This window comes from Gopherus flavomarginatus, chromosome 16 (assembly GCF_025201925.1).
Source record: "Gopherus flavomarginatus isolate rGopFla2 chromosome 16, rGopFla2.mat.asm, whole genome shotgun sequence".
Taxonomy (NCBI): domain Eukaryota; kingdom Metazoa; phylum Chordata; order Testudines; family Testudinidae; genus Gopherus; species Gopherus flavomarginatus.
The window spans coordinates 2,278,027-2,301,698 of record NC_066632.1 but is presented as its reverse complement, the minus strand read 5'-3'; the positions used below and the strand labels follow the sequence as shown (position 1 = coordinate 2,301,698).

The 23,672-nt window shown below is 60.2% G+C and overlaps 4 protein-coding genes across 5 annotated transcripts in view; 3 read left to right on the top strand and 1 right to left on the bottom strand.

The window, feature by feature from the left end:
* Nucleotides 1-453: 453 nt before the first annotated feature.
* LOC127035134 (afadin- and alpha-actinin-binding protein-like) lies at nucleotides 454-10,170 on the top strand. Its single transcript, XM_050924618.1, has 12 exons — nucleotides 454-1,875; nucleotides 2,473-2,664; nucleotides 3,384-3,494; nucleotides 4,214-4,349; nucleotides 4,817-4,892; nucleotides 5,579-5,738; nucleotides 5,821-5,944; nucleotides 6,406-6,551; nucleotides 7,533-7,706; nucleotides 8,101-8,218; nucleotides 8,649-8,823; nucleotides 9,418-10,170. Exons 1-12 carry the CDS (start codon nucleotides 1,717-1,719, stop codon nucleotides 9,545-9,547), a joined length of 1,701 nt encoding a protein of 566 aa, XP_050780575.1. The 5' UTR covers nucleotides 454-1,716; the 3' UTR covers nucleotides 9,548-10,170.
* A 663-nt stretch (nucleotides 10,171-10,833) lies between these two features.
* ALKBH7 (alkB homolog 7) lies at nucleotides 10,834-15,092 on the top strand. Of its 2 annotated transcripts, none has more exons than XM_050925518.1 (4): nucleotides 10,834-11,124; nucleotides 12,682-12,855; nucleotides 13,596-13,720; nucleotides 14,465-15,092. In XM_050925518.1, exons 1-4 carry the CDS (start codon nucleotides 10,849-10,851, stop codon nucleotides 14,589-14,591), a joined length of 702 nt encoding a protein of 233 aa, XP_050781475.1. In that variant the 5' UTR covers nucleotides 10,834-10,848; the 3' UTR covers nucleotides 14,592-15,092. The 2 variants fall into 2 exon arrangements, with proteins under 2 accessions (XP_050781475.1, XP_050781476.1); XM_050925519.1 differs by having other exon boundaries at nucleotides 13,596-13,737; nucleotides 14,465-14,557.
* An 831-nt stretch (nucleotides 15,093-15,923) lies between these two features.
* On the bottom strand, nucleotides 15,924-18,303 carry PSPN (persephin). Its single transcript, XM_050925517.1, has 2 exons — nucleotides 18,126-18,303; nucleotides 15,924-16,387 (listed from the first exon to the last, which is right to left on the bottom strand). The coding sequence occupies exons 1-2, from the start codon at nucleotides 18,271-18,273 to the stop codon at nucleotides 15,942-15,944; spliced, it is 594 nt and encodes a 197-aa protein (XP_050781474.1). The 5' UTR covers nucleotides 18,274-18,303; the 3' UTR covers nucleotides 15,924-15,941.
* The window catches only part of LOC127035522 (adenylate kinase isoenzyme 1-like), a 31,542-nt gene continuing 26,091 nt past the window's right edge, over nucleotides 18,222-23,672 (top strand). The window contains exon 1 of the mRNA XM_050925515.1: nucleotides 18,222-21,732. The gene's annotated coding sequence lies outside the window, so the exon portion shown is untranslated. The remainder of the gene's footprint in view (nucleotides 21,733-23,672) is intronic.

Genomic DNA, 23,672 nt, shown 5'->3' with positions numbered 1-23,672 from the left:
GTGGCTTTTGTTTGCTGTTCCCACAGTGAGATCAGTTGGGTGGGCAGGGGTAGGTTACAGGGGGCTGGGGCTGGAGGGGGTTGGTTTGGGGGGCTGGTGTTAAGGGGTGTTGGGGATGCAGGGGGTTGGGTTGGGAGGCTGGGGATGGATATTTGGAAGGTGTGTGTGGGAGGGTTGCTGGGTTTGGCTAATGGAATGGGTAGTTGGGGGGATGGGTTGATGGGTGGGGCTGAAGGTGGAAGGTTGGGGTCTGGACTGTGGGGGGCTGGGATTGGAGGAGTTGGGCTGGAGGTGGGGTGCTGAGATTGAGGGGGTTGGGGGCTGGATTGTGGGGGGCTGGAGGTGGGGGATTGGGGGCTGGGATTGAGGGTATGGGGCTGCGGGTGGATGGGGGAGGGAGGTGGAAGGTGGGGGGCTGGAGGTGGAGGGTTGTTGGGGGCTGGATGGGGGTCCGCGTGCACGGGCTGCGTTCTAGGGGGGTGGCTCTCGGTTGCGCTGCGGTGTCTGGCACTAGGAGCCCCCGGGCTCTGAGCTCCTGGAGGGAGCAGCGCTGGGCCAGGAGCCCTGTGGAGGCATCACCAGTGGGTGCCCCTTGGGACAGGGTGGGGGGCTTGAGCTCCCATTTTTCCTGCCAATATGGGAAGATGTTGGAGCGTCTCCCCCTTTCAGTTCCCATTTTTCTGCAGTGGGGAGCCCTGGAGAACTCAGGGTGCTCCCTGCCGCAGCAGGCTGAGCCATCGCCAGGTAACTGCCAGCACCATGATCTGACTTTGGGGCTGAGGGCCCTGGGCGCCTTCTCCCACATTACAGGGTTTTGAAGCCTCGTGGGCCCCTCCCCTCTGTGAAGCTGGGGAGCTGGTGTTGCCCCTTCTTTACTGGAAAGGGAAACTGAGGCACAAAGGTGGGGGACAGGGTGAGACCCAGGCTCCAAGTTACAGCTGGGAACAGAATTCAGGGGTCCCGACTCCCAAACCTGCTTCTTTAACCCTCTTCTCTTCCTCATTAGACCCCGAATCCCCCCTAGTGACAGGAATAGAACCCAGGAGTCCTGACCCACCCATCCCTCTCCCTCTAGACCCCACTATCCTCCCAGAGCTGGGGAGAGAACCCAGGAATCTTGGCTCCCAGCCCCCCCTGCTCTAACCACTGCACCCCATGCCCCTGGGAACTCAGGAGTTCAAGTCAAACATTACAGCAGATGTAGGGTCAGGTGCCCGCGGGGATTGAGGTTGTTCCTGGCCCTGAGTTGGAGCAGGGAGCGGTTAGGTAGGAGCGCCTGGTTCCATATGGGAGTGCCAAGCCCTGGGGAGAAGCATGGTGCAGTGGTTAGAGGAGAGACTTAGGGAGTGGGGTTCCTGGTGGTTCTCTCTGCCTGTCTAGGCTTGAAACAGCATGATCCAGTGCTTCCACTGCAGAACTGGGAACCAGGACTCCTGGGTTCCATTCCCAGCTCTGGGAGGGGAGTGGGGTCTAGTGGTTAGAGCAGGGGTGGGGCTGGGAGCCAGGACTCCTGGCTTCTATTCCCAGCCCTGGGAGGGGAGTGGGGTCTGATGGTTAGAGCTGGGGCGGGGGTGGGAGCCAGGACTCCTGGGTTCTGTTCTCAGCTGTGTCCCTGACTGACTCTGACCTCTTGGACTAGCTCCTTCACCCCCGTCTCCCTGCTGGTGCCCAGATTTCAGTCTCGCTCCTTTCTGCACTGCAGAGACCAGGGGTTTAATGGCCAAGTACATCCCCGAGCCAGGCATCTCTTCACTGGTGGGGGCCAGCCTGACCGACCTCGATGGCCCCCTGGAGCTGCTGGAGGCGGGCAGCGAGCCGAGCGAGGGCTTCTGCTGCAGCGCCAACATTGATCATTGCATCTCGTACCTCAACGAGGCAGGTGGCGTCCCGGGTGCCGGGGAGGGAGGAGTTAATATTCCCTGGGCAATGGGCTGGTTCCCGCCTTGACTGTGGTAGGCCCCGTTAACCCTCCTCGCTCGTTTCATGGGAGGATCCCACGCTCGTTGTGAATTTCATGGGTCAAAGAAAAGGCACCTCTCCAGCCTGGGGGGGATTCCCCTGCACACTGCCAGGCTGCAGCTGGCTTGGCCCTGGAATCCAACCCTTCTTGGTACAGATCCCTGGGGACCCTCAGCATGGGGACCTGGGTAAATGGCTGGGGGGAGTCAGATTGGCGTGGGGTGGAGCTAATGGGGAGGAGCTACAACTGGGCAGGGGGTGGGGCTAATTGGGCAGGGGGCAGAGCAAGCTGGGGGTGTGACTGGACAGGACTTGGGGTAATCGGGGAGGAGGTGGGGGCATGAAGGAGCTAATTGGGGGGACATAACTGGGGAGGGGATGGGGGTGAGTGGGAGTGGGTGGGGCTCATTGGGGAGGTGGGTTGCAAGTGGGGAAGGGGCAGGGCTAATTGGGATCCAAATCCTGCCCAGAACTGACACCCCCACCCCCGGTCTGGCCTGTCTGCCGCTGCAGGAGGTGGTGGGGCTGGGGCTGGCCCCACTCTGTGCAGAGGGAGGCTTTGACCTCCGGTCCTTGGTGAATGGCACCTGGGCCCTGCTGCGGCGTTACCGGGAGGCCTTGGCCAAGCTGGGCGCCATGGAGGCCGAGGAGCTGAGGCGAGCCGGCGAGCTGGGCTACCTGAGGGGCCGGCAGAGCAAGCTCAAGGTGGGTGCCGGGGAGCCGGGGCGCGGGAGGGGCTGTGGTTTTCACCGGGGCGGGGAAAGGGCCCATCTGGCTCGGATTCCCACTCCCACATCAAGTTGGACGAAGGAGACGTGCCCAGTCTCATGCCCCTTCTCCGGCAGCGGAAGGCACCAGTGGGTTCAGCCAAGGGGACAGATCGCCCCAGGCCATTGCCTGCCAACAGCCTGGTGCGACTTTTTGGTGGCCGTGGGACCCCCCCAGCGTTGGTTGTCGCAGTGTCCCCTGAGCCATGTGGTCAGGCCGCCCCTCAGCCTGCATCGCTGTGGATCAGGCTGCAACCCCGGGATGCTGCTTTCCTGTGGCGGAGAGTTCCACAGGCTGATGGTCGGCAGGAGAGGAGCGTGTCTGGGTAGAGGGGGCAGAGACATTGAGCTGAACCAAGGGGGGAACGTGAGGGGTTATGGGGGCGGACGTTCCCAGCTGAGCTCAGGGATAGTTTCCCAGGGGAAGGGGAGGAGGCCTCGCCGTTGGAATCGGTGACACTCCAAGTGCTGCAGAGTCCTGTGCCCGGGTGGATCCTGCCCTCCAAGGCGAGCTAGATGCTGCCCCAGGGCGCTTACAGAGGTGGCTCCTGTGTCCTTCTGGGGGATCACACAGGGCCCCGGTGGGCTCAGTAACTTCTGCCAGGCTCCCAGGGGTGGGGCCGGCCCTGCATCCACCATCTCCTTTTCCCACGCCAGGGACAAGTGGAGGCCTGCGAGAGAGAGATCGCGGCTGTGCAGAGCAAGGAGCAGCAGCTGCAGACCAAGAACAAAGAGCTGCTGACCTTGCTGAAAGGAGAGAAGGACGAGGTGAGGGGGCGCAGGACGGGGGGTCTTCCCACCCGGCTGCCCCATCCCACGGTGACCTCCCAGCCCCCCCGCTGGAAGGGGAGCATAGGAACCGCCAGAGTGGGTGGGACCCATCTCCCATTTTGGACAGGGGACAGGCCCCAAAGGCTTCGGCTGGGGGGTAGAAATATCACAGATGCAGTTATGGGATAATCTGCTCCCCGCATGGAGTCCCATCCTGACCCCTAATGGACACTGGCTTGGGATAACCTCTGTGCATTAACTCTTACAACCTGGCGGTTGGTATCTGTATCACCTCCCTGGCCCACTTGGAACCTGGCTGAGTTCTCAGCCTCGACGGCTTCCTGTGGCAGGGAGTTCCACAGGCTAGTGACACACAAGCAGCCATTGTGGTCATGAAGGCACCTGAGCGACGCCGATCGGAGCCTGGGTTCTAGCTGGGCAAAGGGGCTGGTGCAGGTGCTGGGGCATCACCCCCCCGGCACGCCTTGGGGTGCTACCCCCTGCACTGGCCGCCCACCCAGCAGCCCTGCCTCCCTACTCCCTGCCCACCCCAGGACACCCCCAACACCCACCTACCCACCTGGGGGCATGGCTGAAGCACTGGCCAGCGGTGATGCATGATCCAGAAGGGCAGAGGTTATAGTGAAGGGAGGGGGCAGTGCTGCCTTGCCCCTGGGGCGGTCCCGGTTTGATCGGTGCCTTGGGGTGCCCAGCAGGTGGCGAAGCTCCTGGCCACCCTAGCCAGCCGTGGGGCACAGCACCGCCACGAGGTGAGGAGGAAGGAGCAGGAGCTGAGCCGGCTGAAGGAAAAGATGAGCCAGCAGCTGATGGACAAGAGGGACAGGCGGGCGGGTGAGTGGGGAGTGCCGGGGTGGGTGGGGGTGACCTCCCCTGTGGATCTACCTTCTGCCTCCCTGCTGCAGTGCCCATGGGATTCAGGCTTCTCCACTTGCTGCGTTCTCTGCAGCTGTTAAACAGCTGCCACGCTCCACCCCAGAGGCAGCTGCATTTCAGTGGTGAGTGAGTGGTCCCTGCGGAGGGCTCTGGGGATCTTCCTGCTAGAGGCAGAAGATTTCAGCAGAAAGCTAAAGTTCAGGGGAGGTAGCATTGTACGGTAGCTAGAAATGGGGACTTTATGGGGCCAGGACTCCTGGGTTCTATCCCTAGCACTGTCAAGTGAGTGGTGCCCAGTGGTTAGAGGAAGGGGCAGGGAGCCAGGACTCCTGGGTTCTATCCCTGGCTCAGTGGTTAGAGTGGGTTGGGAGGGTTAGCTCATTTGGGGCTGTCGTTCTGAGAGTCCTCCCCCTTACTCCCTCCAGCCATGGAGATTCTCAACAGCCTGGGCCGAGCAGATGGCAGGAGGGCAACCTGGAAAACTGGGAAGTCGCTCAGCAAGTAAGAGCTGTGGCCTCTGCGGTGGGCACCTGGAGCTCTGGGCAGAGGCCGCCCCTGGACATGGCAGACGAGGGCAGCTGGCATGTGCCTGGGGGGTGGAGGGGTTGCATGGCTGGGTCTGAGAAACACGGGGAGGTTGTGTGTGGGGCGGGGGGTTCCCCTCTGTGGTGGCTCAGGGAGCATGAGGGGTGTGCAGGCAGTTGGAGGGGAGGGTCTGAGTGGATGATGGGGCATAGGAAGGTGGGGCTCTGGGGAGAGGGTCCTGGGGGGGCTCTGGCTGAGGTGGGCCAGTGGAGGGGAGATGGGGCTGGTGGTGGGGAAGGGAGGGTCTGGGTGAATGGGAACAGTAGGGATGTCTTGGTGGGTGGGTGCTGGGGGATGCTGGGGGTGGGCAGGTGCTGGGGGATGGGGCTCCGGGGGACACTGGGGCTTGGCGGGTGCTGGGGGACGCTGGGGGTGGGCAGGTGCTGGGGGATGGGGCTCCGGGGGACGCTGGGGGTGGGCGGGTGCTGGGGGACGGGGCTCTGGGGGACACTGGGGCTTGGCGGGTGCTGGGGGACGCTGGGGGTGGGTGGGTGCTGGGGGATGCTGGGGATGGGGCTCTGGGGGACACTGGGGCTCGGCGGGTGCTGGGGGGCTCCAGGGGACACTGGTGGGTCTCAGCGGGTAGCTCCCCGCCCGGGCAGGAAGGAGGAGGAGATGTTCCGCTCCCTGCTGGCGGCGCAGGAGAAGCAGCTGCAGGAGCTGATGCTGGAGAACGGAGAGCTGAAGCGGCTGCTGGCCCAGCTGCGCCAGGACGTGGGGGGCCTGCTGGGCGAGGACGGTGTCGCTGTCAGCGCGGCCCAGGTGAGCTCTGCCCTCCGGGGGCCCCTGGGGGGGGGTTGCTGCCTCCCCGGCTGCTCATCCCACCCCATCCCCCCATGTGCAGGGCAGTGAAGGGGAGCCGGAGCCAGCGCCAGAGGGGACCCGTTCGTCTGATGCGACGCGGGAGCAGCTGACCCGCAGCATCCAGGACCAATGGTGCAGCCATGTGGAAAGTCTGGGCTGTCAGGGTACGGCACCCTGCTCCCCCCCAGCTGTGATCTCATCTGGGGTGCTCCCCCCCATGGTGATCTCACAAGGTGACGGGCTGGGTGTCTGTTACACCATGGCCTCGTCTCCCCTCCCCCATCCCCCTGCCCTCCCCAAACGTGCCCCAGAGGGAGCCCAAACCATGCACCCCCACCGGCTGCTGTCCCTATATCCTGCCCTAGACCTTCACCCCTCCCCACATCCTCTCTTCTGTCCCTGCCCTAGAGAGACCCCCAATCCTTATGCTGAGAGGGCTTCACTCCAGGGTGTCTCCACCAATGGCCCCCCAGTCCCACTCTCCTCCTTGCTGGGCCCTGTCTGTTTATTCAGTCCTGGTGGTGGGGGAGAATCTCCCCCCGAGCGGCTGGCTCCACTCTGAGCTGAGCTCCGTCTGCACAGTCCCACCTTCTGGAGCTCAGCTGCCCTTGCTCCGTCCTTCCAGCCATGCCCTCCAGCTCCCAGGGGTATGAGGCCGAGGGCGGGGACCATGTGATCAGTGTGACGGACCACGACAAGGAGATCATGAAGCTAAAGGCGGAGATTGAGGACAGCCAGCAGCTGATTGCCTTGCAGCAGCAATGCTTCCAGGTGAGCACCCTCGCAGGGGGAACTCCCTCCCTCCCTCCCCCCCCCAAGTACCCCACGGGGGGGCCCCAGGTTCCTGAGCCACAATCAAGAGATAGGAGCATCCCATGGCATCGTCTGAGCGGCCGAAGCAGGCAGCTCTATGCCAGTGGTCCTGGCGCTCATCCCACCCACCTGCTGCTGGGATCCTGGCTCCAGATCTGGTGCCCACCCTTCCAGGAGGATGGGGATAAACAGGGGAGGGGTCAGAGAAGACCCATGAGAGGGATTAAGAGATTGGAAAACCTGCCTCCCAGAAAGAGATGCTTAACGAGGGGGGGGGGTGACTTGATCACCGACTGGAAGTACCCACCTGTGCTTGGCAGTCTGCCAGGCAAAGCTCTAAGGAGCCAGTGGCTGGAAGATGAAGCTAGACCAATGCAGACAGAACTGAGAGGTACGTTCCTTAACAACGAAGGGGATTAATTAACCACTGGCACAACTTACTGAGGGCCGGTGGTGACTCTCCACTGCTGGCAACGGGACATCGCGGTTCTAGTTCAAACGGAACGAATTCAGGGAAGTCCCATGGCCTGTGTTCACACACCAGCCCAAACCCAGAGAGGGACAAAACAGGCTGCTTCCTAAGACAGCGAGGGACAGCTTCCCCCCTTACTCCGGGGGGAGCTGTCTGCTGACTGCCTCTGATGGCAGCTCCCCCGCAGAGCCCCCGGCCTGCAGGCCGGAGCAAGAAAACCCAGTTTTCAAACCCACCATGTTTTGGCAGCTGCTTCCCAGCTTGTCGGCTCTTTGTAGTTGTTGCTCCAACTCAGATCACCTCCACCTGCCGCTCAGTCTGTCTCCCTCTGTTGGTTGGAGCATGTACTACAGCAGAAGCTGGTGCTTTGTGACCCAAAGGTGGTGGGTTCGATTCCCCGCTAGCCACACCTCCAGGGGATTGCTGCCTCTTCAGGCCTGTGGCATCTCTCCCCATCCTTCTCCCAGGAGCAATTGATCGCAGCTGCCAACAGCGAGCTGCCGGCCAACCTGAGGGGCTCCTACTTCCTGGAGGAGCAGCAGCGGCTGCAGGAGGAGCAGGAAGCGTTCCAGCAGCAGAAGCGAGCCTTTGAGGAGGAGCGCGAGAACTTCACGGAAGCTGCCATCCGCCTGGGCCATGAGGTGGGAAGTGGGCGGGGGATCGCTCACTAAACAGCATCCTCCTCCGTGAGCCGGCTGCTGGATTGCTGGCTCTGTGGGTCATTTTGTGGGTGGGCGAGGCCTGTATCTTTGGTTCTCAATGGCATTCAGATGCCCCGCCCCTTTAGCCACTGGCAGGCCCAAGGGTCGCTGGTGCAGAGGGATGCAGGGGTGAGGGCCGGGCGGTGGGGAGTGCTTGGAGGCTGGCACTCAAGGAAGCCATTTAAAAAGTCACTGGAGTCAGGAGCATGACCAGTGGGGAAAGGGGGAGAGGATGGAAGGCGCCATCCATGGGGATCTTGCCGTGGTCTCAAAAGTGGCCTTCCCTCCCCCGGCATCCTGGCATTTTATTTCTCCTCATCCCCTCTCCTGCCAGAGGAAGCAGTTTGAGGAGGAACGAGCCCTGCTCCTGAAGCAGCATTTCCTGAGCACAATGGCGGGGCTGGGACCCAGAGACCCTGGGCGGAGGCAATCGGCCCCACTCGCCGCACAAGGTGAGTCGGGCTGGACCAGCACCTGGGTTTCTGGCCGAGGCACGTGGATTCCCACTGCTGCTGGGAAAGGCTCTGCAGGCTCCCAAGGGGACCCTGGGAGAGGCTCCAGGGCCCTGTGGTGGGATCTCAGCACCGTTTACCAGCGTCACAGCTCCCTTGTCCTGGGCAGGGAGGGTGGATGGGGAAGTGTGGACCCTGCTGCTTGCCCCTGGCTCAGACCATGCCCTGAAGGGCACCCGACTGGAAGCGGAGCTGGGGCAGAGGGTCTGGACTCCTCCTCCAAACAGTCCTGACCGAAGGCCCTCACACACCCAGCACTGGCTGTGTCTACGCTTCTGCGTGTGAGCTCTGCATGTCTGCAGCCCTCCCGTCCACTGCCAGGCCCCAGGGCTGCTGCGTCTAACCTCCCTCCCTTTCCCTTTCTCCTCAGCTGCGGAACAGGAGATTCTCCCCCAACCAAAGAAATGGAACAAACCCACCTACACCCCCTATCCGAAGACCAACAGCCCAGCGGTGCTGGTCAGAGGCAGGCACCTCGCCGCCAGTCCCGCCACCCCCAGCACGGCGGAGCTGCTCAGGGTGCTGAAGCTCATCCCGGATAATGGGTACGGGGTGGCAGGGGAAGGCTGCGCTCTGCAAGGTGGACCAGGCATAAGCTAGTAATTCCCGACCGCTATGGCCAGCTGCATCACTGCAGCCAGACTCAGCTGCCAGCTACCACTGATCTAACCAGTGAGCGAGCCCGGCTGCTGCAGTTATGGGGCTGGGGACATGGAACAGCCCTAGAGGGTCATGAGCAGTATGCGGGTTGGCTGGAAAACAGGAGATGACGGCCCCCCCAGGGCCCAGCACAGGGACTCGTTGTTGAGGAAGGGGAAGGATATGCACAAAAGTCTGGCTGTGAAGTGCTGGAGTCATCAGGATGGGGACCTGTGCCAAGGATTGGGGAAGCCGCCGCCAATGGGAGGTGGAGGGTGGGAATCTGGGAGAAGCTGTAGGTTGGGTCTGGAGGGGAGGGAGTAGAGGGGAGTTCATTAGCAACTACACCTGCTGGTAGGACTCAGGCATTAAGAGCAGCTGCCATGTCTCCTGCGCTGTGTTCGAGACCTTCTTGGTATCCCCATGTGTAAGGGAAAGAAAATGGAATCCGGGACGTAGTAGAACATGATTCTGAATCTCTCATCCTGATCTCCCCACAGACCCCCGCCCCCCGCGCAGAGTAATGACCAGAGAGAAAGCCACAAAGATACAGCCTGCCAGACAGAGAGCGAGGACTTCTGGCCCATTAGCGGTGACCTTCTGGACCATTTCTTAGACAGCTCCTTCTAGCCCCTTGCTGCATTTATCTGGAAGAACCTGACCTCAGACCATTGCTGGAAGAACAGGGTCAGCTGCTCCCCGTGCTGCACAATCTTAGAGCACCACTAGTAACATTTGTGGGTGTGGTGTTTCTCCCCCCTTTTCGGAAGATCTAATCCACCCTGATGAGTGTTACCTTCCAGCTCAGACCTCCATAGCTGCAGCCTGTGTGGGTTGTGACTCGGTAGATGAGATCTCACTATGAGCTCATGAGTTGGGAAATCTCTTTGGAGAAGAATCCCTGCACCTTGCCTGTAAGCTTTTTATCCTCACTGGAGGGCTCTGATATTTTTACTTTTTTAATGGTCGTGGTTTTAAATATTGGGCTGTTCTATAAAAGCCAGTTAAACGCTGCTTGCTCAGTGCCTTTCTCCACTGAAACCCCCTCAAGGCTGGGTGCTAGCAAACTCCCACCCAACCCATGGATTGTGAATATGAAAAACTGGCCATGGAGAAGGGATTTCCCCTCTGCTGCTGCCTCATCCAAAATGTTATCCCCCTCCCCTGAGTGGTGGTGTTCTGTGTCCTGGTGTGGGAGGAGGGGTTCTTAACTACTTTTATAGTTCTTATAATAAAGAGACATTGAAATTAAGAATGTTTTTGTCTTTAAAATGGGGTGATAGCAAAGGGGTTTGGTTGGCCAGCTTGGCTGAGGCATAGGTGAGGGCAAAAGCAAGCTACAGCCTCGCCAGCCCAACTTGGGTCAGTTTCTAGGGGGGCGGTAGGTGGGGGAAGAAGCAGTCGTTTTTGGAGCTGCCCAAGGAGTTTGCATGGAGCAGGGTGGCCCTTGCTTCTCGGCACTGAGCCAAGGATGGCCAAAGTCCTGCACCTCTGGGCACATGGACTGACACCTGTTCCTGTCTGTCCCTGCTTCCCATCATGCAGTGGGGCGTGTCCAGGGATGTCCCTCAGTCCCAGAATGCACTGGGGCAGTTGTCAAGTCACTTAGTCCCTCACACTGCACCGGGGGGAGGGTCAGGGATGCCCGTGCGGCTCCTTCCCACAATGCACCGGGGGAGGGTCAGGGATGCCCGTGCGGCTCCTTCCCACAATGCACCGGGGGAGGGTCAGGGATGCCCGTGCGGCTCCTTCCCACAATGCACCGGGGGAGGGTCAGGGATGCCCGTGCGGCTCCTTCCCACAATGCACCGGGGGGGGTCAGGGATGCCCGGTCCGCTTTTCCCACAATGCACCGGGGGAGGGTCAGGGATGCCCGTGCGGCTCCTTCCCACAATGCACCGGGACGAGGGTCAGTGACGCTCCTTCCCACAATGCACCGGGCCGCCCACTTTCCGCCCGCCCCGCCCACAATGCACCGCGCCGCGGCCCGCCTGCCCCCGGCCCGGCCTGGCCCCTGGCCCCGGCGCGCCCTGTGCGGGGAGGCCCCGGCGCTGCTGCGGGCCTCGGGCCCGGGCGTGGCGCGGCGGCTGCGGGGCCAGGCGGGGGTGCGGCCCGGCTTCCTCAGCGGCCCCGAGGAGGCGGCGCTGGGCCAAGAGCTGGAGCCGCAGCTGCGCCGCCGCCGCTACCAGTTCGACCATTGGGACGGGGTGAGCCGGAGGGGGCGGGGCTGGGAGCCGGGTGTGGGGGGGGTCTTGGGGTCAGGGTGGGGCTGGGAGCCGGAGGGGGCGGGGCTTGGTTGGGGTCTGGGGGCGGGGCTAGGAGCGGGGGAGGGGAGGGGGCGGGGCTTGGCTGGGGTCAGGGGGTGTCTTGTTGTCAGGGTGGGGCTGGGAGCGGGGGTGGGGCTTGGGGTCAGGGTGGGGCTGGGAGCCGGAGGGGGCGGGGCTTGGCTGGGGTCTGGGGGCGGGGCTTGGCTGGGGTCAGGGGGTGTCTTGTTGTCAGGGTGGGGCTGGGGGCGGGGCTGGGCTGGGGTCTGGGGGTGGGGCTTGGGGTCAGGGTGGGGCTGGGAGCCGGAGGGGGCGGGGCTTGGCTGGGGTCTGGGGGTGGGGCTTGGGGTCAGGGTGGGGCTGGGAGCAGGGGCGGGGCTTGGGGGCAGTGCTTGGCTGGCAGGCTGGGGGGCGGGGCTGGGAGCCAGGGGAGGTCTTGGGGCTTGGCTGGGGGTCTTGGGGTCAGGGCGTGGCTGGGGGCATGGCTGGGAGCTGGGGAGGGGGCGGGGCTTGGCTGGAGGTCTTGGGGCAGAAGGGGGACTGGGCTATGCGGAGAACTGAGGGTGGGGTCTGTGGGGTCTGTGGGGTCAGGGAGCTCAGCTGGAGGAGTGCGGCTGGGAGGAGCTGGGTGTTTGGGGAGGGAGGCAGGTTCTGAAGTGAGCTCAGTGTTGGGGGGGCCTGGGCTCTGGGGGCTTTGGGGAGGGAACATGGGGGGGCTGGGCTCCCAGGAGTGGGAGGGAGCTAGCGGGTGTCAGGTCTGAGCTAGGAGCCTTTGGACATTATTGGGGAGGTAGGTGGGATTCTGGGCAAAAGGGAGTTTGGGGGGGTTCCTTGATTGTTCTAAGCTGGGGTCTGGCTGCCCGGGCAGTGCTGTGGGCTCTGAACAGGGAACCTTGCGGGGGCCGCAGTCACTGGGGCTAAGCTGGGCTCCATTGGAGCTAACGGGGGGCTGAGCTGCCCTTGTGTAGGGGCTCAGCCTGGGTATTTGGGGCGTTGTGGTCTTAGCAGGTCTAAGTCGAGCACTTGCTTCTTGAGGGAGAGGAGGCTCCTGGTGGAAAAAGGGAAGCAAGCTGGTTATAGGGTGGGAATGGCTTCTGGCCCCCTCTGGGGGGAGAGCGTCTTGGGGATGGGGGCAGGGGGCAGGCAGCTGGTGGGCCTTACAGGGGAGTGGCTGGCTTGCAGCTGGCCACCCAGTTGTTGAGGTGTCCTGATGTGGAGAAGGGCTGGGCATGTGAAGGGTGGACGTTGGCTTGCTGGGCATAGGGGGGAGTGGGGAACAGAGCGAATTCCCAACCATAGGGATGGGGGTGCTGCAGGGGGTCATGGGAGCCAGTGCAGGAGGGGGCTGATATGACTCAGATTGGCCCCAGGTTTTAAATAGCGATGGGCACAGGGAATCATGGCCCAGAGGAGCACCCCTCTCAGTCGGGGTTGGGCACATGTGGGCACAGGACAAAGCCGAGATGCTCCAATCCATTACCATGGCGTTCTCTCACCCAGGCCATTCATGGCTTCCGGGAAACAGAGATAGCCCAGTGGAGCGAGGCAAGCCGGGAAATCCTGCAGCGGGTCCGGGATACGGCCTTCCCGCCAGGGATGTCGCAGCTCTCGCTAGTCCACGTCCTCGACCTGGATAAAAGCGGCTACATCAAACCTCACATAGACAGTGTGAAGGTGAAACTGCCGGGCTCAAATGTGACCTGGTTGGAGGGAGCTGGGGCTGGAGGATTGAAGGGGCAGGGGTAGAAAACAGACATTTGGTTTTGTCTTTCAGCCAGAGCACCTTGGGCTTCATTGCTCGTCCTAAGCCACATACGGGCAAGTCGGTGCTGGGAAGCGAAACCTTTGTTCCATAGGGATTGGGGCGGGTGAGGGGCACTCTCCTCTCTGAGCTAGTGCCCCAGTGTGGTGCTAGGGCAGGCGGTGTGGGTGACTCAGTAGGGGGTGCTCCCCTGATCCATACTGATCCCAGCATAGAGCATGGCTTGCTCTTTTGGGTGAAGGATAAAAGCAAAGGCAGGACTACTGGGCAGTGATGAGCCCAGGTTTTTTTTTCAAGCTCCCCTTTGCCCAGCATCCACCCCCCCCCCCCCAATAATGCCCAAAGGCTCCTAGCTCCTGACATCCCAGGGTATCCCCTCGTCCTGGCCTAATTCCATTAGGTCAATCGTTGGATCTTCCTAAATTTCCCTGCAGTTTCATTTTGAATATGTGATTCTTCACTCCCTGTCCTAAAACTGCCTTGTGTTGCTGTGCACTGATAAGCAGCTGCATCGCGCACCCCAGAGGTGGTTGCATTCGCTGGCTGGGTGGGAGACCTTCATGCTGGGTCCCAAAGGGCTAGGACAAGCAACACGATAGAAATGCCTGGCGGCATTACCGGCATTTATCGTACCTTTTCTTCCGTGCATTAGTTTTGCGGCTGCACAATTGCAGGCCTGTCCTTGCTGTCCTCCTGTGTGATGCGGCTGGTCAGTGAGCAGAACTCAGAGGACTGGATGGACCTGTTGCTGCCGCGCCGCTCGCTGTACATCCTCAGGTAACGTGGCCCATCAGGTGAGGATGTGGCAAGCCCTAGACATGACGGCGCCTCGTCTCTGCCGTCAGAGGCAGGGTGCGCCTGGTTCTGTAGAACTTTGTGAGAGGTGCCAAAGGAGGTGCCGTATGAGAGGAGTTAGTTTTTTTTTTTTTTTTTTTTTGGGGTGGGGGGGATGTTGTTAATAATCCCTAGGTCCTGTAGAGCTCTTACGAGCAGCACGTCTCAGAGGAGGTCAGTAAAATTATCCCCCTTTTACAGATGGGGAAACTGAGGCATGGAGCAGAGAAGTGACATACCCAAGGTCACCCAGCAGGCCAGTTGCAGAGCCAGAACCAGAACTGAGGTCTCCTGACTCCCAGTCTCTAACCACTAGGCTGCAATGCCTCCCTTAGTGGCAGCTGGGAGTGGAGACTGGGCACCCTGATTTCAGTCTCAGCGCAGAGGTCAAGGACTGAATGTGCCATGGACACTGAACTCACCCATAGAGGTTCTATCTAAGGCCCATTTATGGCCCATCCCCATAGTATCTGAGGACTGTATTTATCCTCACAACCCCCGGTGGGACAGAGCAGGGCTTTTATACCCAGTGTACTGCTGGGGAAACTGAGGCACAAAGACTAAGTGACTTGCCCGTGGTCTCACAGGGAGTCTGTGGCAGAGCAGGGTGGGCCTCCCTAGTCATATGTTATAGAGGCCAGTGGCTCTTGGGCTGAGCCAGACTTCCTCTCTTCCCTCCTTTCACAGAGGCACGGCTCGCTACGAGTTCACCCATGAGATCCTCAAAGACGAGGAGTCCTTTTTTGATGGCCAGAAGATCCCCCGAGAGAGGAGGATTTCTGTCATCTGCAGGAACCTGCCAGCTCCTACGTAGGCCAGGCTAGAGACGCTAGTGGAGCCGTGGGATTGGAAACAGCCTTCCTCCCCTCTCCGGGCTGGAGCAGAGCTGAATGTTTTCATTTTTCGCTCCAGCCTGCTCAAAGGGACCTGTCTGTGGGGGTTTGTAGCCAAGACTAAACCAGGGGACTTCTCCCCTCAACATGCAGCAGTGGAGGAGTCTGCAGATGTGTGTACCCTCGACAACCACCCAGGTACCTACTGTGTCATGAGCCGTGCAATTCACAAATGATTTAATGCGCTGTATTGACTACCCACAGGGCACGGGAAGCTGCAGAGTCCATGTTAAACCCAACAAGTGAAATCTAAAATGGAAACATCTCTCCTGCAATCTTTGTTACGGGGCCTGGGGTGACTTTACCAAGAGCAGGTAAATAGAATTCAGACAGAAGTATGCCACTTTTGTTTGTTTTTAAAGGGAACCGCTGGCAAATTTTGGCGAATTTCCCTCAGTAAAAATAATTTATTTTAACATGAACCTTTTTTCAGAAGTTATTAATCATTTTTGTTACAGGGCCGAAAGGCCAGCCGCAAACGGCACCATTGTGGTCCGCCTAAGGGACGACCCTGGGCTCGCTCAAAGGGAGTAATCCTTGCCCATCTGTCCCACAAAATAGCCACACATCTTTTGATTAGTTTCATGGTTTTTATTAGTCTGAAACCACCATGTACATTTCAGCCGTTCCCAAGACATGCCTGAAAACGAGCAAACAAATACAATCCCCGACTCTCTGCTAGCGGAAAGAAGCAAATAAATTAAAAAGGGACTCTAACAAGCTCAGGTAGGGAGGTGGCAGGAATGAGATCCCTGGCCCTCCCTGCCCTTAGCGGAAGATACCAAATAAATAAATAACTTAGGAATCCATAAATATCTCTTGTATCATCCAGCTCTCCCCCTGCACCTGCGTGTAGATGAGCCATGCGCGCCTCCTCCAGGCAGGTTCTCAGTCTCTGGTTTCAGGGGAAGTTAGGAGCCTAAATGCCTTTGAGGTTCCAGGCCTTAGCAAACAAGCTAGCGTCTCAGTAATGCAAAGAAACAGGATGGGATAGCGGCTGAGTGGAAGAAGGGGGTTGGCCTGGTATTGTGAAGTGAACGCCATTGTTGTTTTGATTGACTCCCCAGCAGTGGTAGCAGCAGTTCCCTTCTCCCACCCCTAGAGGGTGCCCTTCAAGGGGCAAAAGTCATGGCCCCCATTCTGTGGGATCTGTGGGGTGGAGTTTGGTCTTCTCTCAGGCTACGGGTTCTAGGGTGTGGGAGGAAGAAACACTGACTGCTTTAACACTGGAGCTACGCACACCCTGCTGACATACCCTCCCGCCAGCAGCATCAGCCCACGCAGGAGCAGGCAGAAGCCGAGAGCTTCTCCACCTCGTGCCACTGGTGGCTGTTGTCTAGGAAGGCCACGTCCTCGTAGTGCGTTGGCCGGCAGCAGGGGTCGCCAACGATCTTCTCATCGCCCAGGGCCGGGATCTCGCTCTTCTGGAGCAGCATGGAGAGCGTCAGGTCGTGGTTGGTGCGGGCCTTGGGGCAGCTCCCGCTGCAATACTTGAACAGGATGGTCTCCTCGGAGTCGTAGCCCAGGGCCAGGTCCTTGACACGCAGCAGCAAACTCCGCAGCCGGCACTCCTGCTCCTCTGGCTGCTCCCACAAGCGGCTGCCAGCCAGCAGCCTCCGTTTTTGACGGCGCTTGGCCGGCCCGGGGAAGGCGTAGGGCAGCAGGTTTCTAGGGTCATCCGGGACGTGCAGGGAAGGTCCCTTTGGCATGTGCGTCTCTGAAAGAGAGAGAGACAGAGATCACGCCAAACTAGGGAGGGCTGCTGAAGGCACTGACCAGACCTGGAATCCCAAGTGCAATTCCACCCACCACCTCCTCGAGCAGGGAAGAGGGGAGCCCCTTTATGGCTCAGACTGCACCTGCTGTGATCCACCACCAATGGGCAAAGAGGGGAGAATCCCGTCTGCCATTGCGCATCTCAGCTACGGTGCTAAGTTCTCGACAAACTCAGCCCCAGGGAGATGGAGACGCTTTGCAGGGAGCTCAGAGGAGAGCGGCGGCAGCAGCAGCAGCAATCCAGTGGCTGCAGGGACTGAGTTAGAGGCGAAGGCTCCTGGGTGACAGAGCTTGGCCGAATAGCCACCACGAAGGGACAAGGACGATCCCGGGATAGAGGAGCAAAGGTGATCTCGGCTGGCTGGCTGTGGAGCTAGAGAGGCTGGCGGAATCTTTTAAAGTTAAGAAGCGATGCTGAGTGTTTTGCACTGTCCAGTTTTAAGCGACTCAAACCATTGGGGATGCCAGTGATTCTACAGGAGGCTACTCGGACCCTGCATACAGCGATCCTGCGGTGGATGCAGCTGGAGAAGTCAGGAGGGGAAGACAGGATCCGTTATACCCACGCTACTAGCCCAGGATCCCCCCTGTGCTGTATCAGAGCAAGCCAGAGAGTCCTATATCCTGCCCCGTTGGTTCCAACCAATGGGTGTCTGGATCCATATCCCCCCCTCGTTCACACCACCTGTAGCTCTCCTGCATCCAATCAGAGCAACAGCCCATCGCATTTTGGTCTCTTAACTCCAGCCATGACCTGTGCTAGATGCTTCGGAGGAAGAGACTAAATCCACAATGGCTGGTGGTTTAATAATTGGACTGTGAGTGTGTGGGTGGGGGGGAGGGAAGGGAGGTACCTTCCTGACCCCCACTGTTGTTGCTTATCTCAAGCCCTGAAGCATGAGGATTGATGGACTTTGTCCAGCTAATTGAGTGATGCCATTGATAGTGAACTGAGGGATGGGTTTAACCCCCTCTCCCCCTGCACAGATCTACCCAGACATTTATTCCATGCTCATCCCTTGCAGTATCTGAGTGCCTGCGGAGTGCGGCCGCCTAGGGAGCGAGTGGATTTATAGCTGTAATTTCCCTCCTATCTACCAGACGATACGTTACATCTAGCGTGTGCAGGTCTTTCTGCTGGTCCGACGGCTGGGGTTAGAGCAGAGTCGCTCAGTCTAATCCAGTAATTTTATGTATATACCCTCCTGCCATGCCACTAGCTAATCTCTTAGCAGGGATTGAGTGGCCCTGGGGGACTGAACCTGCCAGGGGGAAAATTCATCCCTCTGCTACCCACTCTCCCGTGTGAGCGCAGAGGGTGTACTGGGTAGTTAGGACACTAGGTCACTAAGACCAGATTCAATTCCCGCTTCCACCACAGATTCCCCGTATGACCTTAGCCTTCCCGTGCCTCAGTTTCCTCACGTGTGCAATGGGGATCATAGTGCTGCCCTGCCTCCCAGGCGTTGTGGGGATAAATATACTCACACGTGGGAGGTGCCCAGATGCCGCGGTGCTAGGGGTGCCGGATAAATGCCAGGCATAGCTTGGTCTCCAAGGCTTGAGGCCGGTTTCCCTTAACCCAGAAATCACTGGGGTTGGGGAGAGAACAGTACAAAGCAGGAGCCTGCCCTCCCGGCACTGCCCAGCCTGGGAATAGCACCAAAAGCGTTGCATACCTAGGAGCGCCCAGAGCAGGTCCCTGATGCTGGTACCCGGCTGTGGCTCTTCCATCAGCAGGGGCCTCTTGCCTTCCACTGGCTGGGAGACAGCGGGTCTGACCAGGAGGAGCAGCGAGATGCTGCAGAGGAGCTGGGATGAGTCCATCCTTCCCCAATTAAGCTGGGTTGGCTTCTGAAAGGAAGGTGGCTCATCTCTTAATTTATATCCTCCTTGGGATGGCCCGGGGGGTTGGCAAGGCCAGCGTTAACTCTTCGTAACCCTTGAAACATTCCATGCTGGGCCAAATGCCGGGCGGGTGGAAGGAGACTCACTCCCAGCAGAGTCTCTGGCGTTGGTATCTTGATCCCTGCATGCGAGCCGGTCTCTCTCCTGCCGTCGGGACAGAGGCTTTGCCTCTGGACGGGACAATGCCTGCGGGCTGAGCTGGCTCGGCGAGGAACAGCAACACAGCCGCGAAGTGCACTCAGCGAAGGTAGATTGCACCCGCTCAAGTCACCCCGGCCCCAGGGTATTGGACTGAAAGCGACAATGGAGTGGTGGGGTTTGGGGAGCTGGGATGGGGTTAAATCCTCCTCCTCCTCTCCCCGTCTGAAAGGGTTAACCGAAAATCTTGGGGGGAAAAAAAAAGCCCAGGCTACTTGAATGGAAATTCCTGGACTTGATTACACCCAGATCTGCTGTGCAAATCCCTCGGGGGCGGGGGGGAGACAGAAAGGGGATTGCACATAAATTACAGGGTCGCAGCAGGGGTGGGCTGGGGTAACACGCTGAGCCGGCTGGTAACAGACTGCTAGTAAAGTGTGAGTGCGCCTGGCCAGCCAGGCTGCCCAGGCCTGTGTCTGTCTGGCGAGACGGCCGGAAAGGGGGGATTCCTGGCCCTGGTGGATGAGATGGAGCCGGGATTTACTGGGCTTGACTTGGTTCCATGCTGCGGGTCAGGCAGGTTTCCCTCTCCCGGCTGTGCGAGGCAGCAATGCTCAGCTGGCTTGAACTTCTCCCTTCCCCACAATGCAGCTCGGGGCAGTCACCACGGCCCACCCTCCCATTGTGGGCCCAGAGGAGGCAGTGCGGGGCAGCGCTCTCCCTCGGCCAGATTTCCTCCCCCGAGCACTTTGCCTTCTCCCCCATCTCTCCCTGATTCGGGGGCAGACCCTGGAAAACCTGTGCAGCGGTTCCCGAGAAGTCACTGCAGCTCCCCCTGCCCTGTGGACTGCTGGCAGGATCAGGCCCTCAGTTCCCGGTGCCAGATAAAGAGGAGAGGAAGAGATGGGTGGAAGCCCCTGTTAGGCACCCAAACCCCTTTGGCCCTAGGAGGTGGGGGTGCTGGATTGAGCCCTCAGGGTGACAGGTAGCTGGACGTTGGAAGGGGCCCATTTTTCAGGCCAGGCCCTAAAGTGGCTTTGGATGGGAAGCTAGAAGGTGGCTTGGGGCCGTACAGCCCAAGGCTGGGGCCTGCCTAGCACCGGTGCCGGCTGCTCCCCGGAACCGACAGCTCGCTGCGTGTGGCAGCCTCGGCTAAGCGGAGAGCAGGTCACTTCCCCAGAGCTGTGCGCCCTGCTCCATGTAGACACATCTTCCGTAAACTCTGGAGCCAGCCCAGCCTCGGGGAGCAGGGGCTGGAGGGCTTTCCCCTCTGCTTCTGTCTCCCCCTAGCACAGCCTGGGGCTGAATCAGAGAGAAAATCCCCCTTACGTCACCTGCCCCATCCCCGGTGCCTATGCCGTGGCCTGCATGGGACTCAGCAACTGGGCTCCCCCATGCCACAGCCTCTAATGCTTCCTGGCTCTGCTCGATTTCCTTTGCCATCCTCTGCCCCAGGCTTGGCCCTCGCACCCCAGTACCCCTCATCCCGCTTGGGGTTCCCACAGCCCTCAGACCAGCTATTTGGACGCCTAGTTGAGAGCTTAAATCTCTCTGGTGTTAGAAAGCTCCTGCTCCTCTTGGGAGATTTGGGTGACATGTTAGGGAAACCTTTCTAACTTGCGGGGCTGCAGGATCCCCATCATTGGAGGGGTTCACGAACAGGTTGGATGGACACCTGTCAGGGATGGCCTAGGTTCACCCGGTCCTGCCTCAGCGCCGGGGGGTTGGGGGGCTGGATGGCTCGAGGGCCCATCCAGCCCTCTGTTTTTAGGATTCTTGTCTGACCCATGTAGTCAAATAAGGGAGGTGTCTGCCTGGGTCACTCGCCCAGCTCTGGGTGGAGCACGGCAGCTGGTTCACAGCAATGCTGCTGGCCAGCGGGCAACTGCAGACTGCGATTACAGGGCTGTAGTGGAAGGAGGGGCTGGGATTTTGGCCAGACACCAGCTCTGCAGGAAGAGTCTGGAGTCTTTAATGCGCACACGTGCTCAGCCGGCCTCTGCTGCCCCGCAGCAGCAACCCCCCGAGGGCTTCATAGCCCCGGCCTGAGCCAGCCGTGCCTCCTGCACCCCAGAGCAGCAGAGTCTGGGCCGACACAGGAGAGTGCTCCATGCGCAGCTCCCATCCCACTCCCCAAAGCCAGCGCTGACGGAGACTCCTGCTGGAAAATCCTAGAGGTTTCTAGCACGTGTCCCCCTTAACTAGCAGCCACAGGGCCTGTCATCTCCGCGCCACGGCTGCCAGCTGGACACGCTCCCCTCCAAGTTCAGCTCTGAGTGGATGCTGCTTAGCTCAAGATCTACCAGAGCCCAGAGTGAGCGGGTAGGTCAGGGCCATGGGGAATCTCCATCATGCTCCGGCTGTGGGGCAGGTAGGAGCCCCGGGGCTGGCGCTCAGCTGCTCCCACTTGTGCTGGCGTTCCGGGACTGCCGAGGGAAAGGTCAGCGAAGGAGGAAGAAGAATTTGGGGGCGGAGGGGAAGAGCAGCCGTCTGGTTCCCGGCTTAGGCCTGCCGCGTATGGAACGGGCTGCGGCAGGGGGATTGCACGCAGCGTCACAGGCCCTGGGGATAAATCAGCACTGGCGCTGACAGGAGAGCGCCCGGCGCCGTCTGGGACTGGGGCCGGGCAAGCACATTCCTTCCACTCCTTCCTCCAGCGGCCGTGCCAATGGCGAGCAGGGCGGCGAAGCCAGGCCCTGCCAGGCTGGAGGGGAAACACCCCTGAGGGGAGGGGGTTGTCTGGACACCTGGGTTCTAGTCCTGGCTCTAGAGGGAATGGGTGGAAGAGAGGGAGTCAGGACACCTGGGTTCTCTTCCCAGCACCAAAGGGAAGTGGGGTCTAGTGGTTCCTAGTCTGTGACTTCCCCCCTCCTCAATCTTTCACAGGGCTCTGGTTTTCAGAGCCCAGCCTTGCCCCTGCTGCTGCCTCCCCCCACCAGCCCCACCGCATTTAGCGCTGCCATTAACAATAAAGCATTTTGAACCCCTGAAAAACTAGACCCAGGTGAGGAAGAGGGACACTCTGTGGGAGTGAGGCTCTGTTAGGTAATGAGGGGATTGTACTTTGACTAGACGTCCCCTCGGGGCTGACTCCTGGGAGACCACTCTCCCCGTGGCTGGCCCAAAAGCCGGTGGAACTTACTGCTACTAGATCCAGGCCCGGCCGCGGGCCTCACCTTGTACAGAGCCACAAGCGGAATTCAGCGCATCCCAGCCCTCTCTGACACCTTGGAGCCAAAGGTATTTAACTCCCATTAGTCTGGACTCAGGGCCCATGGCAATGGGGCCAGGTAACGTCTGTGGAGGAGGGGCTGTAATGGATACCTGCACCAAGAAATAAATACCCTGTGGGGGGTGGGGGTAGGGACCTTGCCAGCTGCTGGGACACAGAGCAGGGCCAAGGCCAGTGCCAGCCCCAGCCCCTGAGCTATTCAGTAACACCCCCACACACAGCCACTCAGTGGCCATGTGGGGCCAGAACTTCAAAGGTATTTAGGCACCTGATTCTGGGAGCTAGGCACCTAAATCTCTTTGAGGAGCCAGGTCTCAGCCATTGAGTCCTGGCTGAACGAGCTGGGCTGCCAACATGGGGGAGGGGGGTGAGGCTGGGAACTAGGTGCAGAGGCAGGGGGAGGGGGGCAGCTGGCAGCCAGATGCATCAGCTATCTCTGCCCACCCCACCGGAGGCGCCTCAGGTGTTACGTCCTGGCCCATCCCAGCGGGTTATTTTTAGCAGGGAGATCTGATGGGCCAGATGCCCGCGCCGCAGTGCCCCCCCAGCCAGCAGGGCTAATGAGAGCAGCATGTGGGGAAAGGCGAGAGCAATGTGAGGAATGTCGGGGCCTGCACCAAGGGCAGCCGGATTCATCGGGATAAATCACCGCTGGGTTTTCCTTTACGTGGAGCTGGCTGCAGCAGGGAGGGCGGTAGCCCCATGAGCGTGGTTAATGGCACTCTGCAATGCTCGGCTGGAGGGGCGCACAGGGGTCCAGCCGCCGCAGCCTGCTGGCCAGGAGCATCATTAGACAGAGCGGGGAAACTGAGACACCACAGCATCATCATGGCAGAGCCAGGACTAGGACCCTGATTTCCAGCCCCCTCTAACCACTCAGCTTCACACAGTCCCTGAGCTGGTGACAACCCAGGAGTCCCCCAAGCTAACCCCCCATCCAGGGCCTGTCACAGTCTGTGGTGTAGGGCCCCAGTCCATGGTAAATGGGGCAGGATTCACTGCCCCACACCTGTTCTGCCATTGTTGGCTGGTGCCATTTACAGTGGGATCAAGGGGGCAGCTGGCTTTCCCGTAGGCCCAACACCCTGGGGCTCCCTCCCTTCCCACAGCATGAGCTGGGCAATCACCTTAACTCTAGAGCTGCAGCCCTCCTACCCTTTGCTCTGCCTTCCTGGCTAGGCACCCACCCCCAACCCCGAGCTTTCAGAGCAGTGCTCCCTGCCCCACGGACTCAGCGTCCCCCCGCCAGGCCAGGTTCTGTTAACTGCCAGCCCCCTGGGTGGAGTGGGATGGCTGTGCCCACAACCCAAGCCCAGGCTCCTTTCAGGCTGGCCCGGCCCAGCTGAGGGCTGCTAGCCCCTGGTGGAACAGCCTCGGCTTTTGCCCACAGCAAGGAGGTGTAGGGGGAACTAAATGAGAGGGGGAGTCCAGGACCAGTGCTGGTTCTGATCCAGCCCCAGGGTGGGGAAGAAATGGGACAGGAGTAGCGCCTCCAGCCTGCCCCTAGGCAGGGAATAGGACCAGCTCTAGGGGGCAGGAAATGGGACCTTTCATAGAGTCAGAGAAGATTAAGTTGGAAGGGACCAACCCAACTGAATCATCCCAGCCAGGACTTCATCAAGCCGGGCCTTAAAAACCTCCAAGGAAGGAGATTCTACCACCTCACCAGGGAACCCCTTCCAGTGCTGCACCACCCTCCTTTCCCAGCTCAGGCGTGCCACCCTTATGGGCTCTTCTACCAGCAACTCCTGGCGTTGGGGTTAGGGCTGCAGTCCTGTAACGGGCCCTCATACAAGGGGCTTTTGCTCCTCTCTGGCAGCCAGAACCCACCAAGCCACCTTCATCAACCAGGGCAGGTGCCTCTATGTGCCGAATCCCAACCCAGCATTTGAGGCCCGCGCTGGCCAGTGACACAGCTCTTGGGTGCACCGTGCTGCGGACTTGGTCA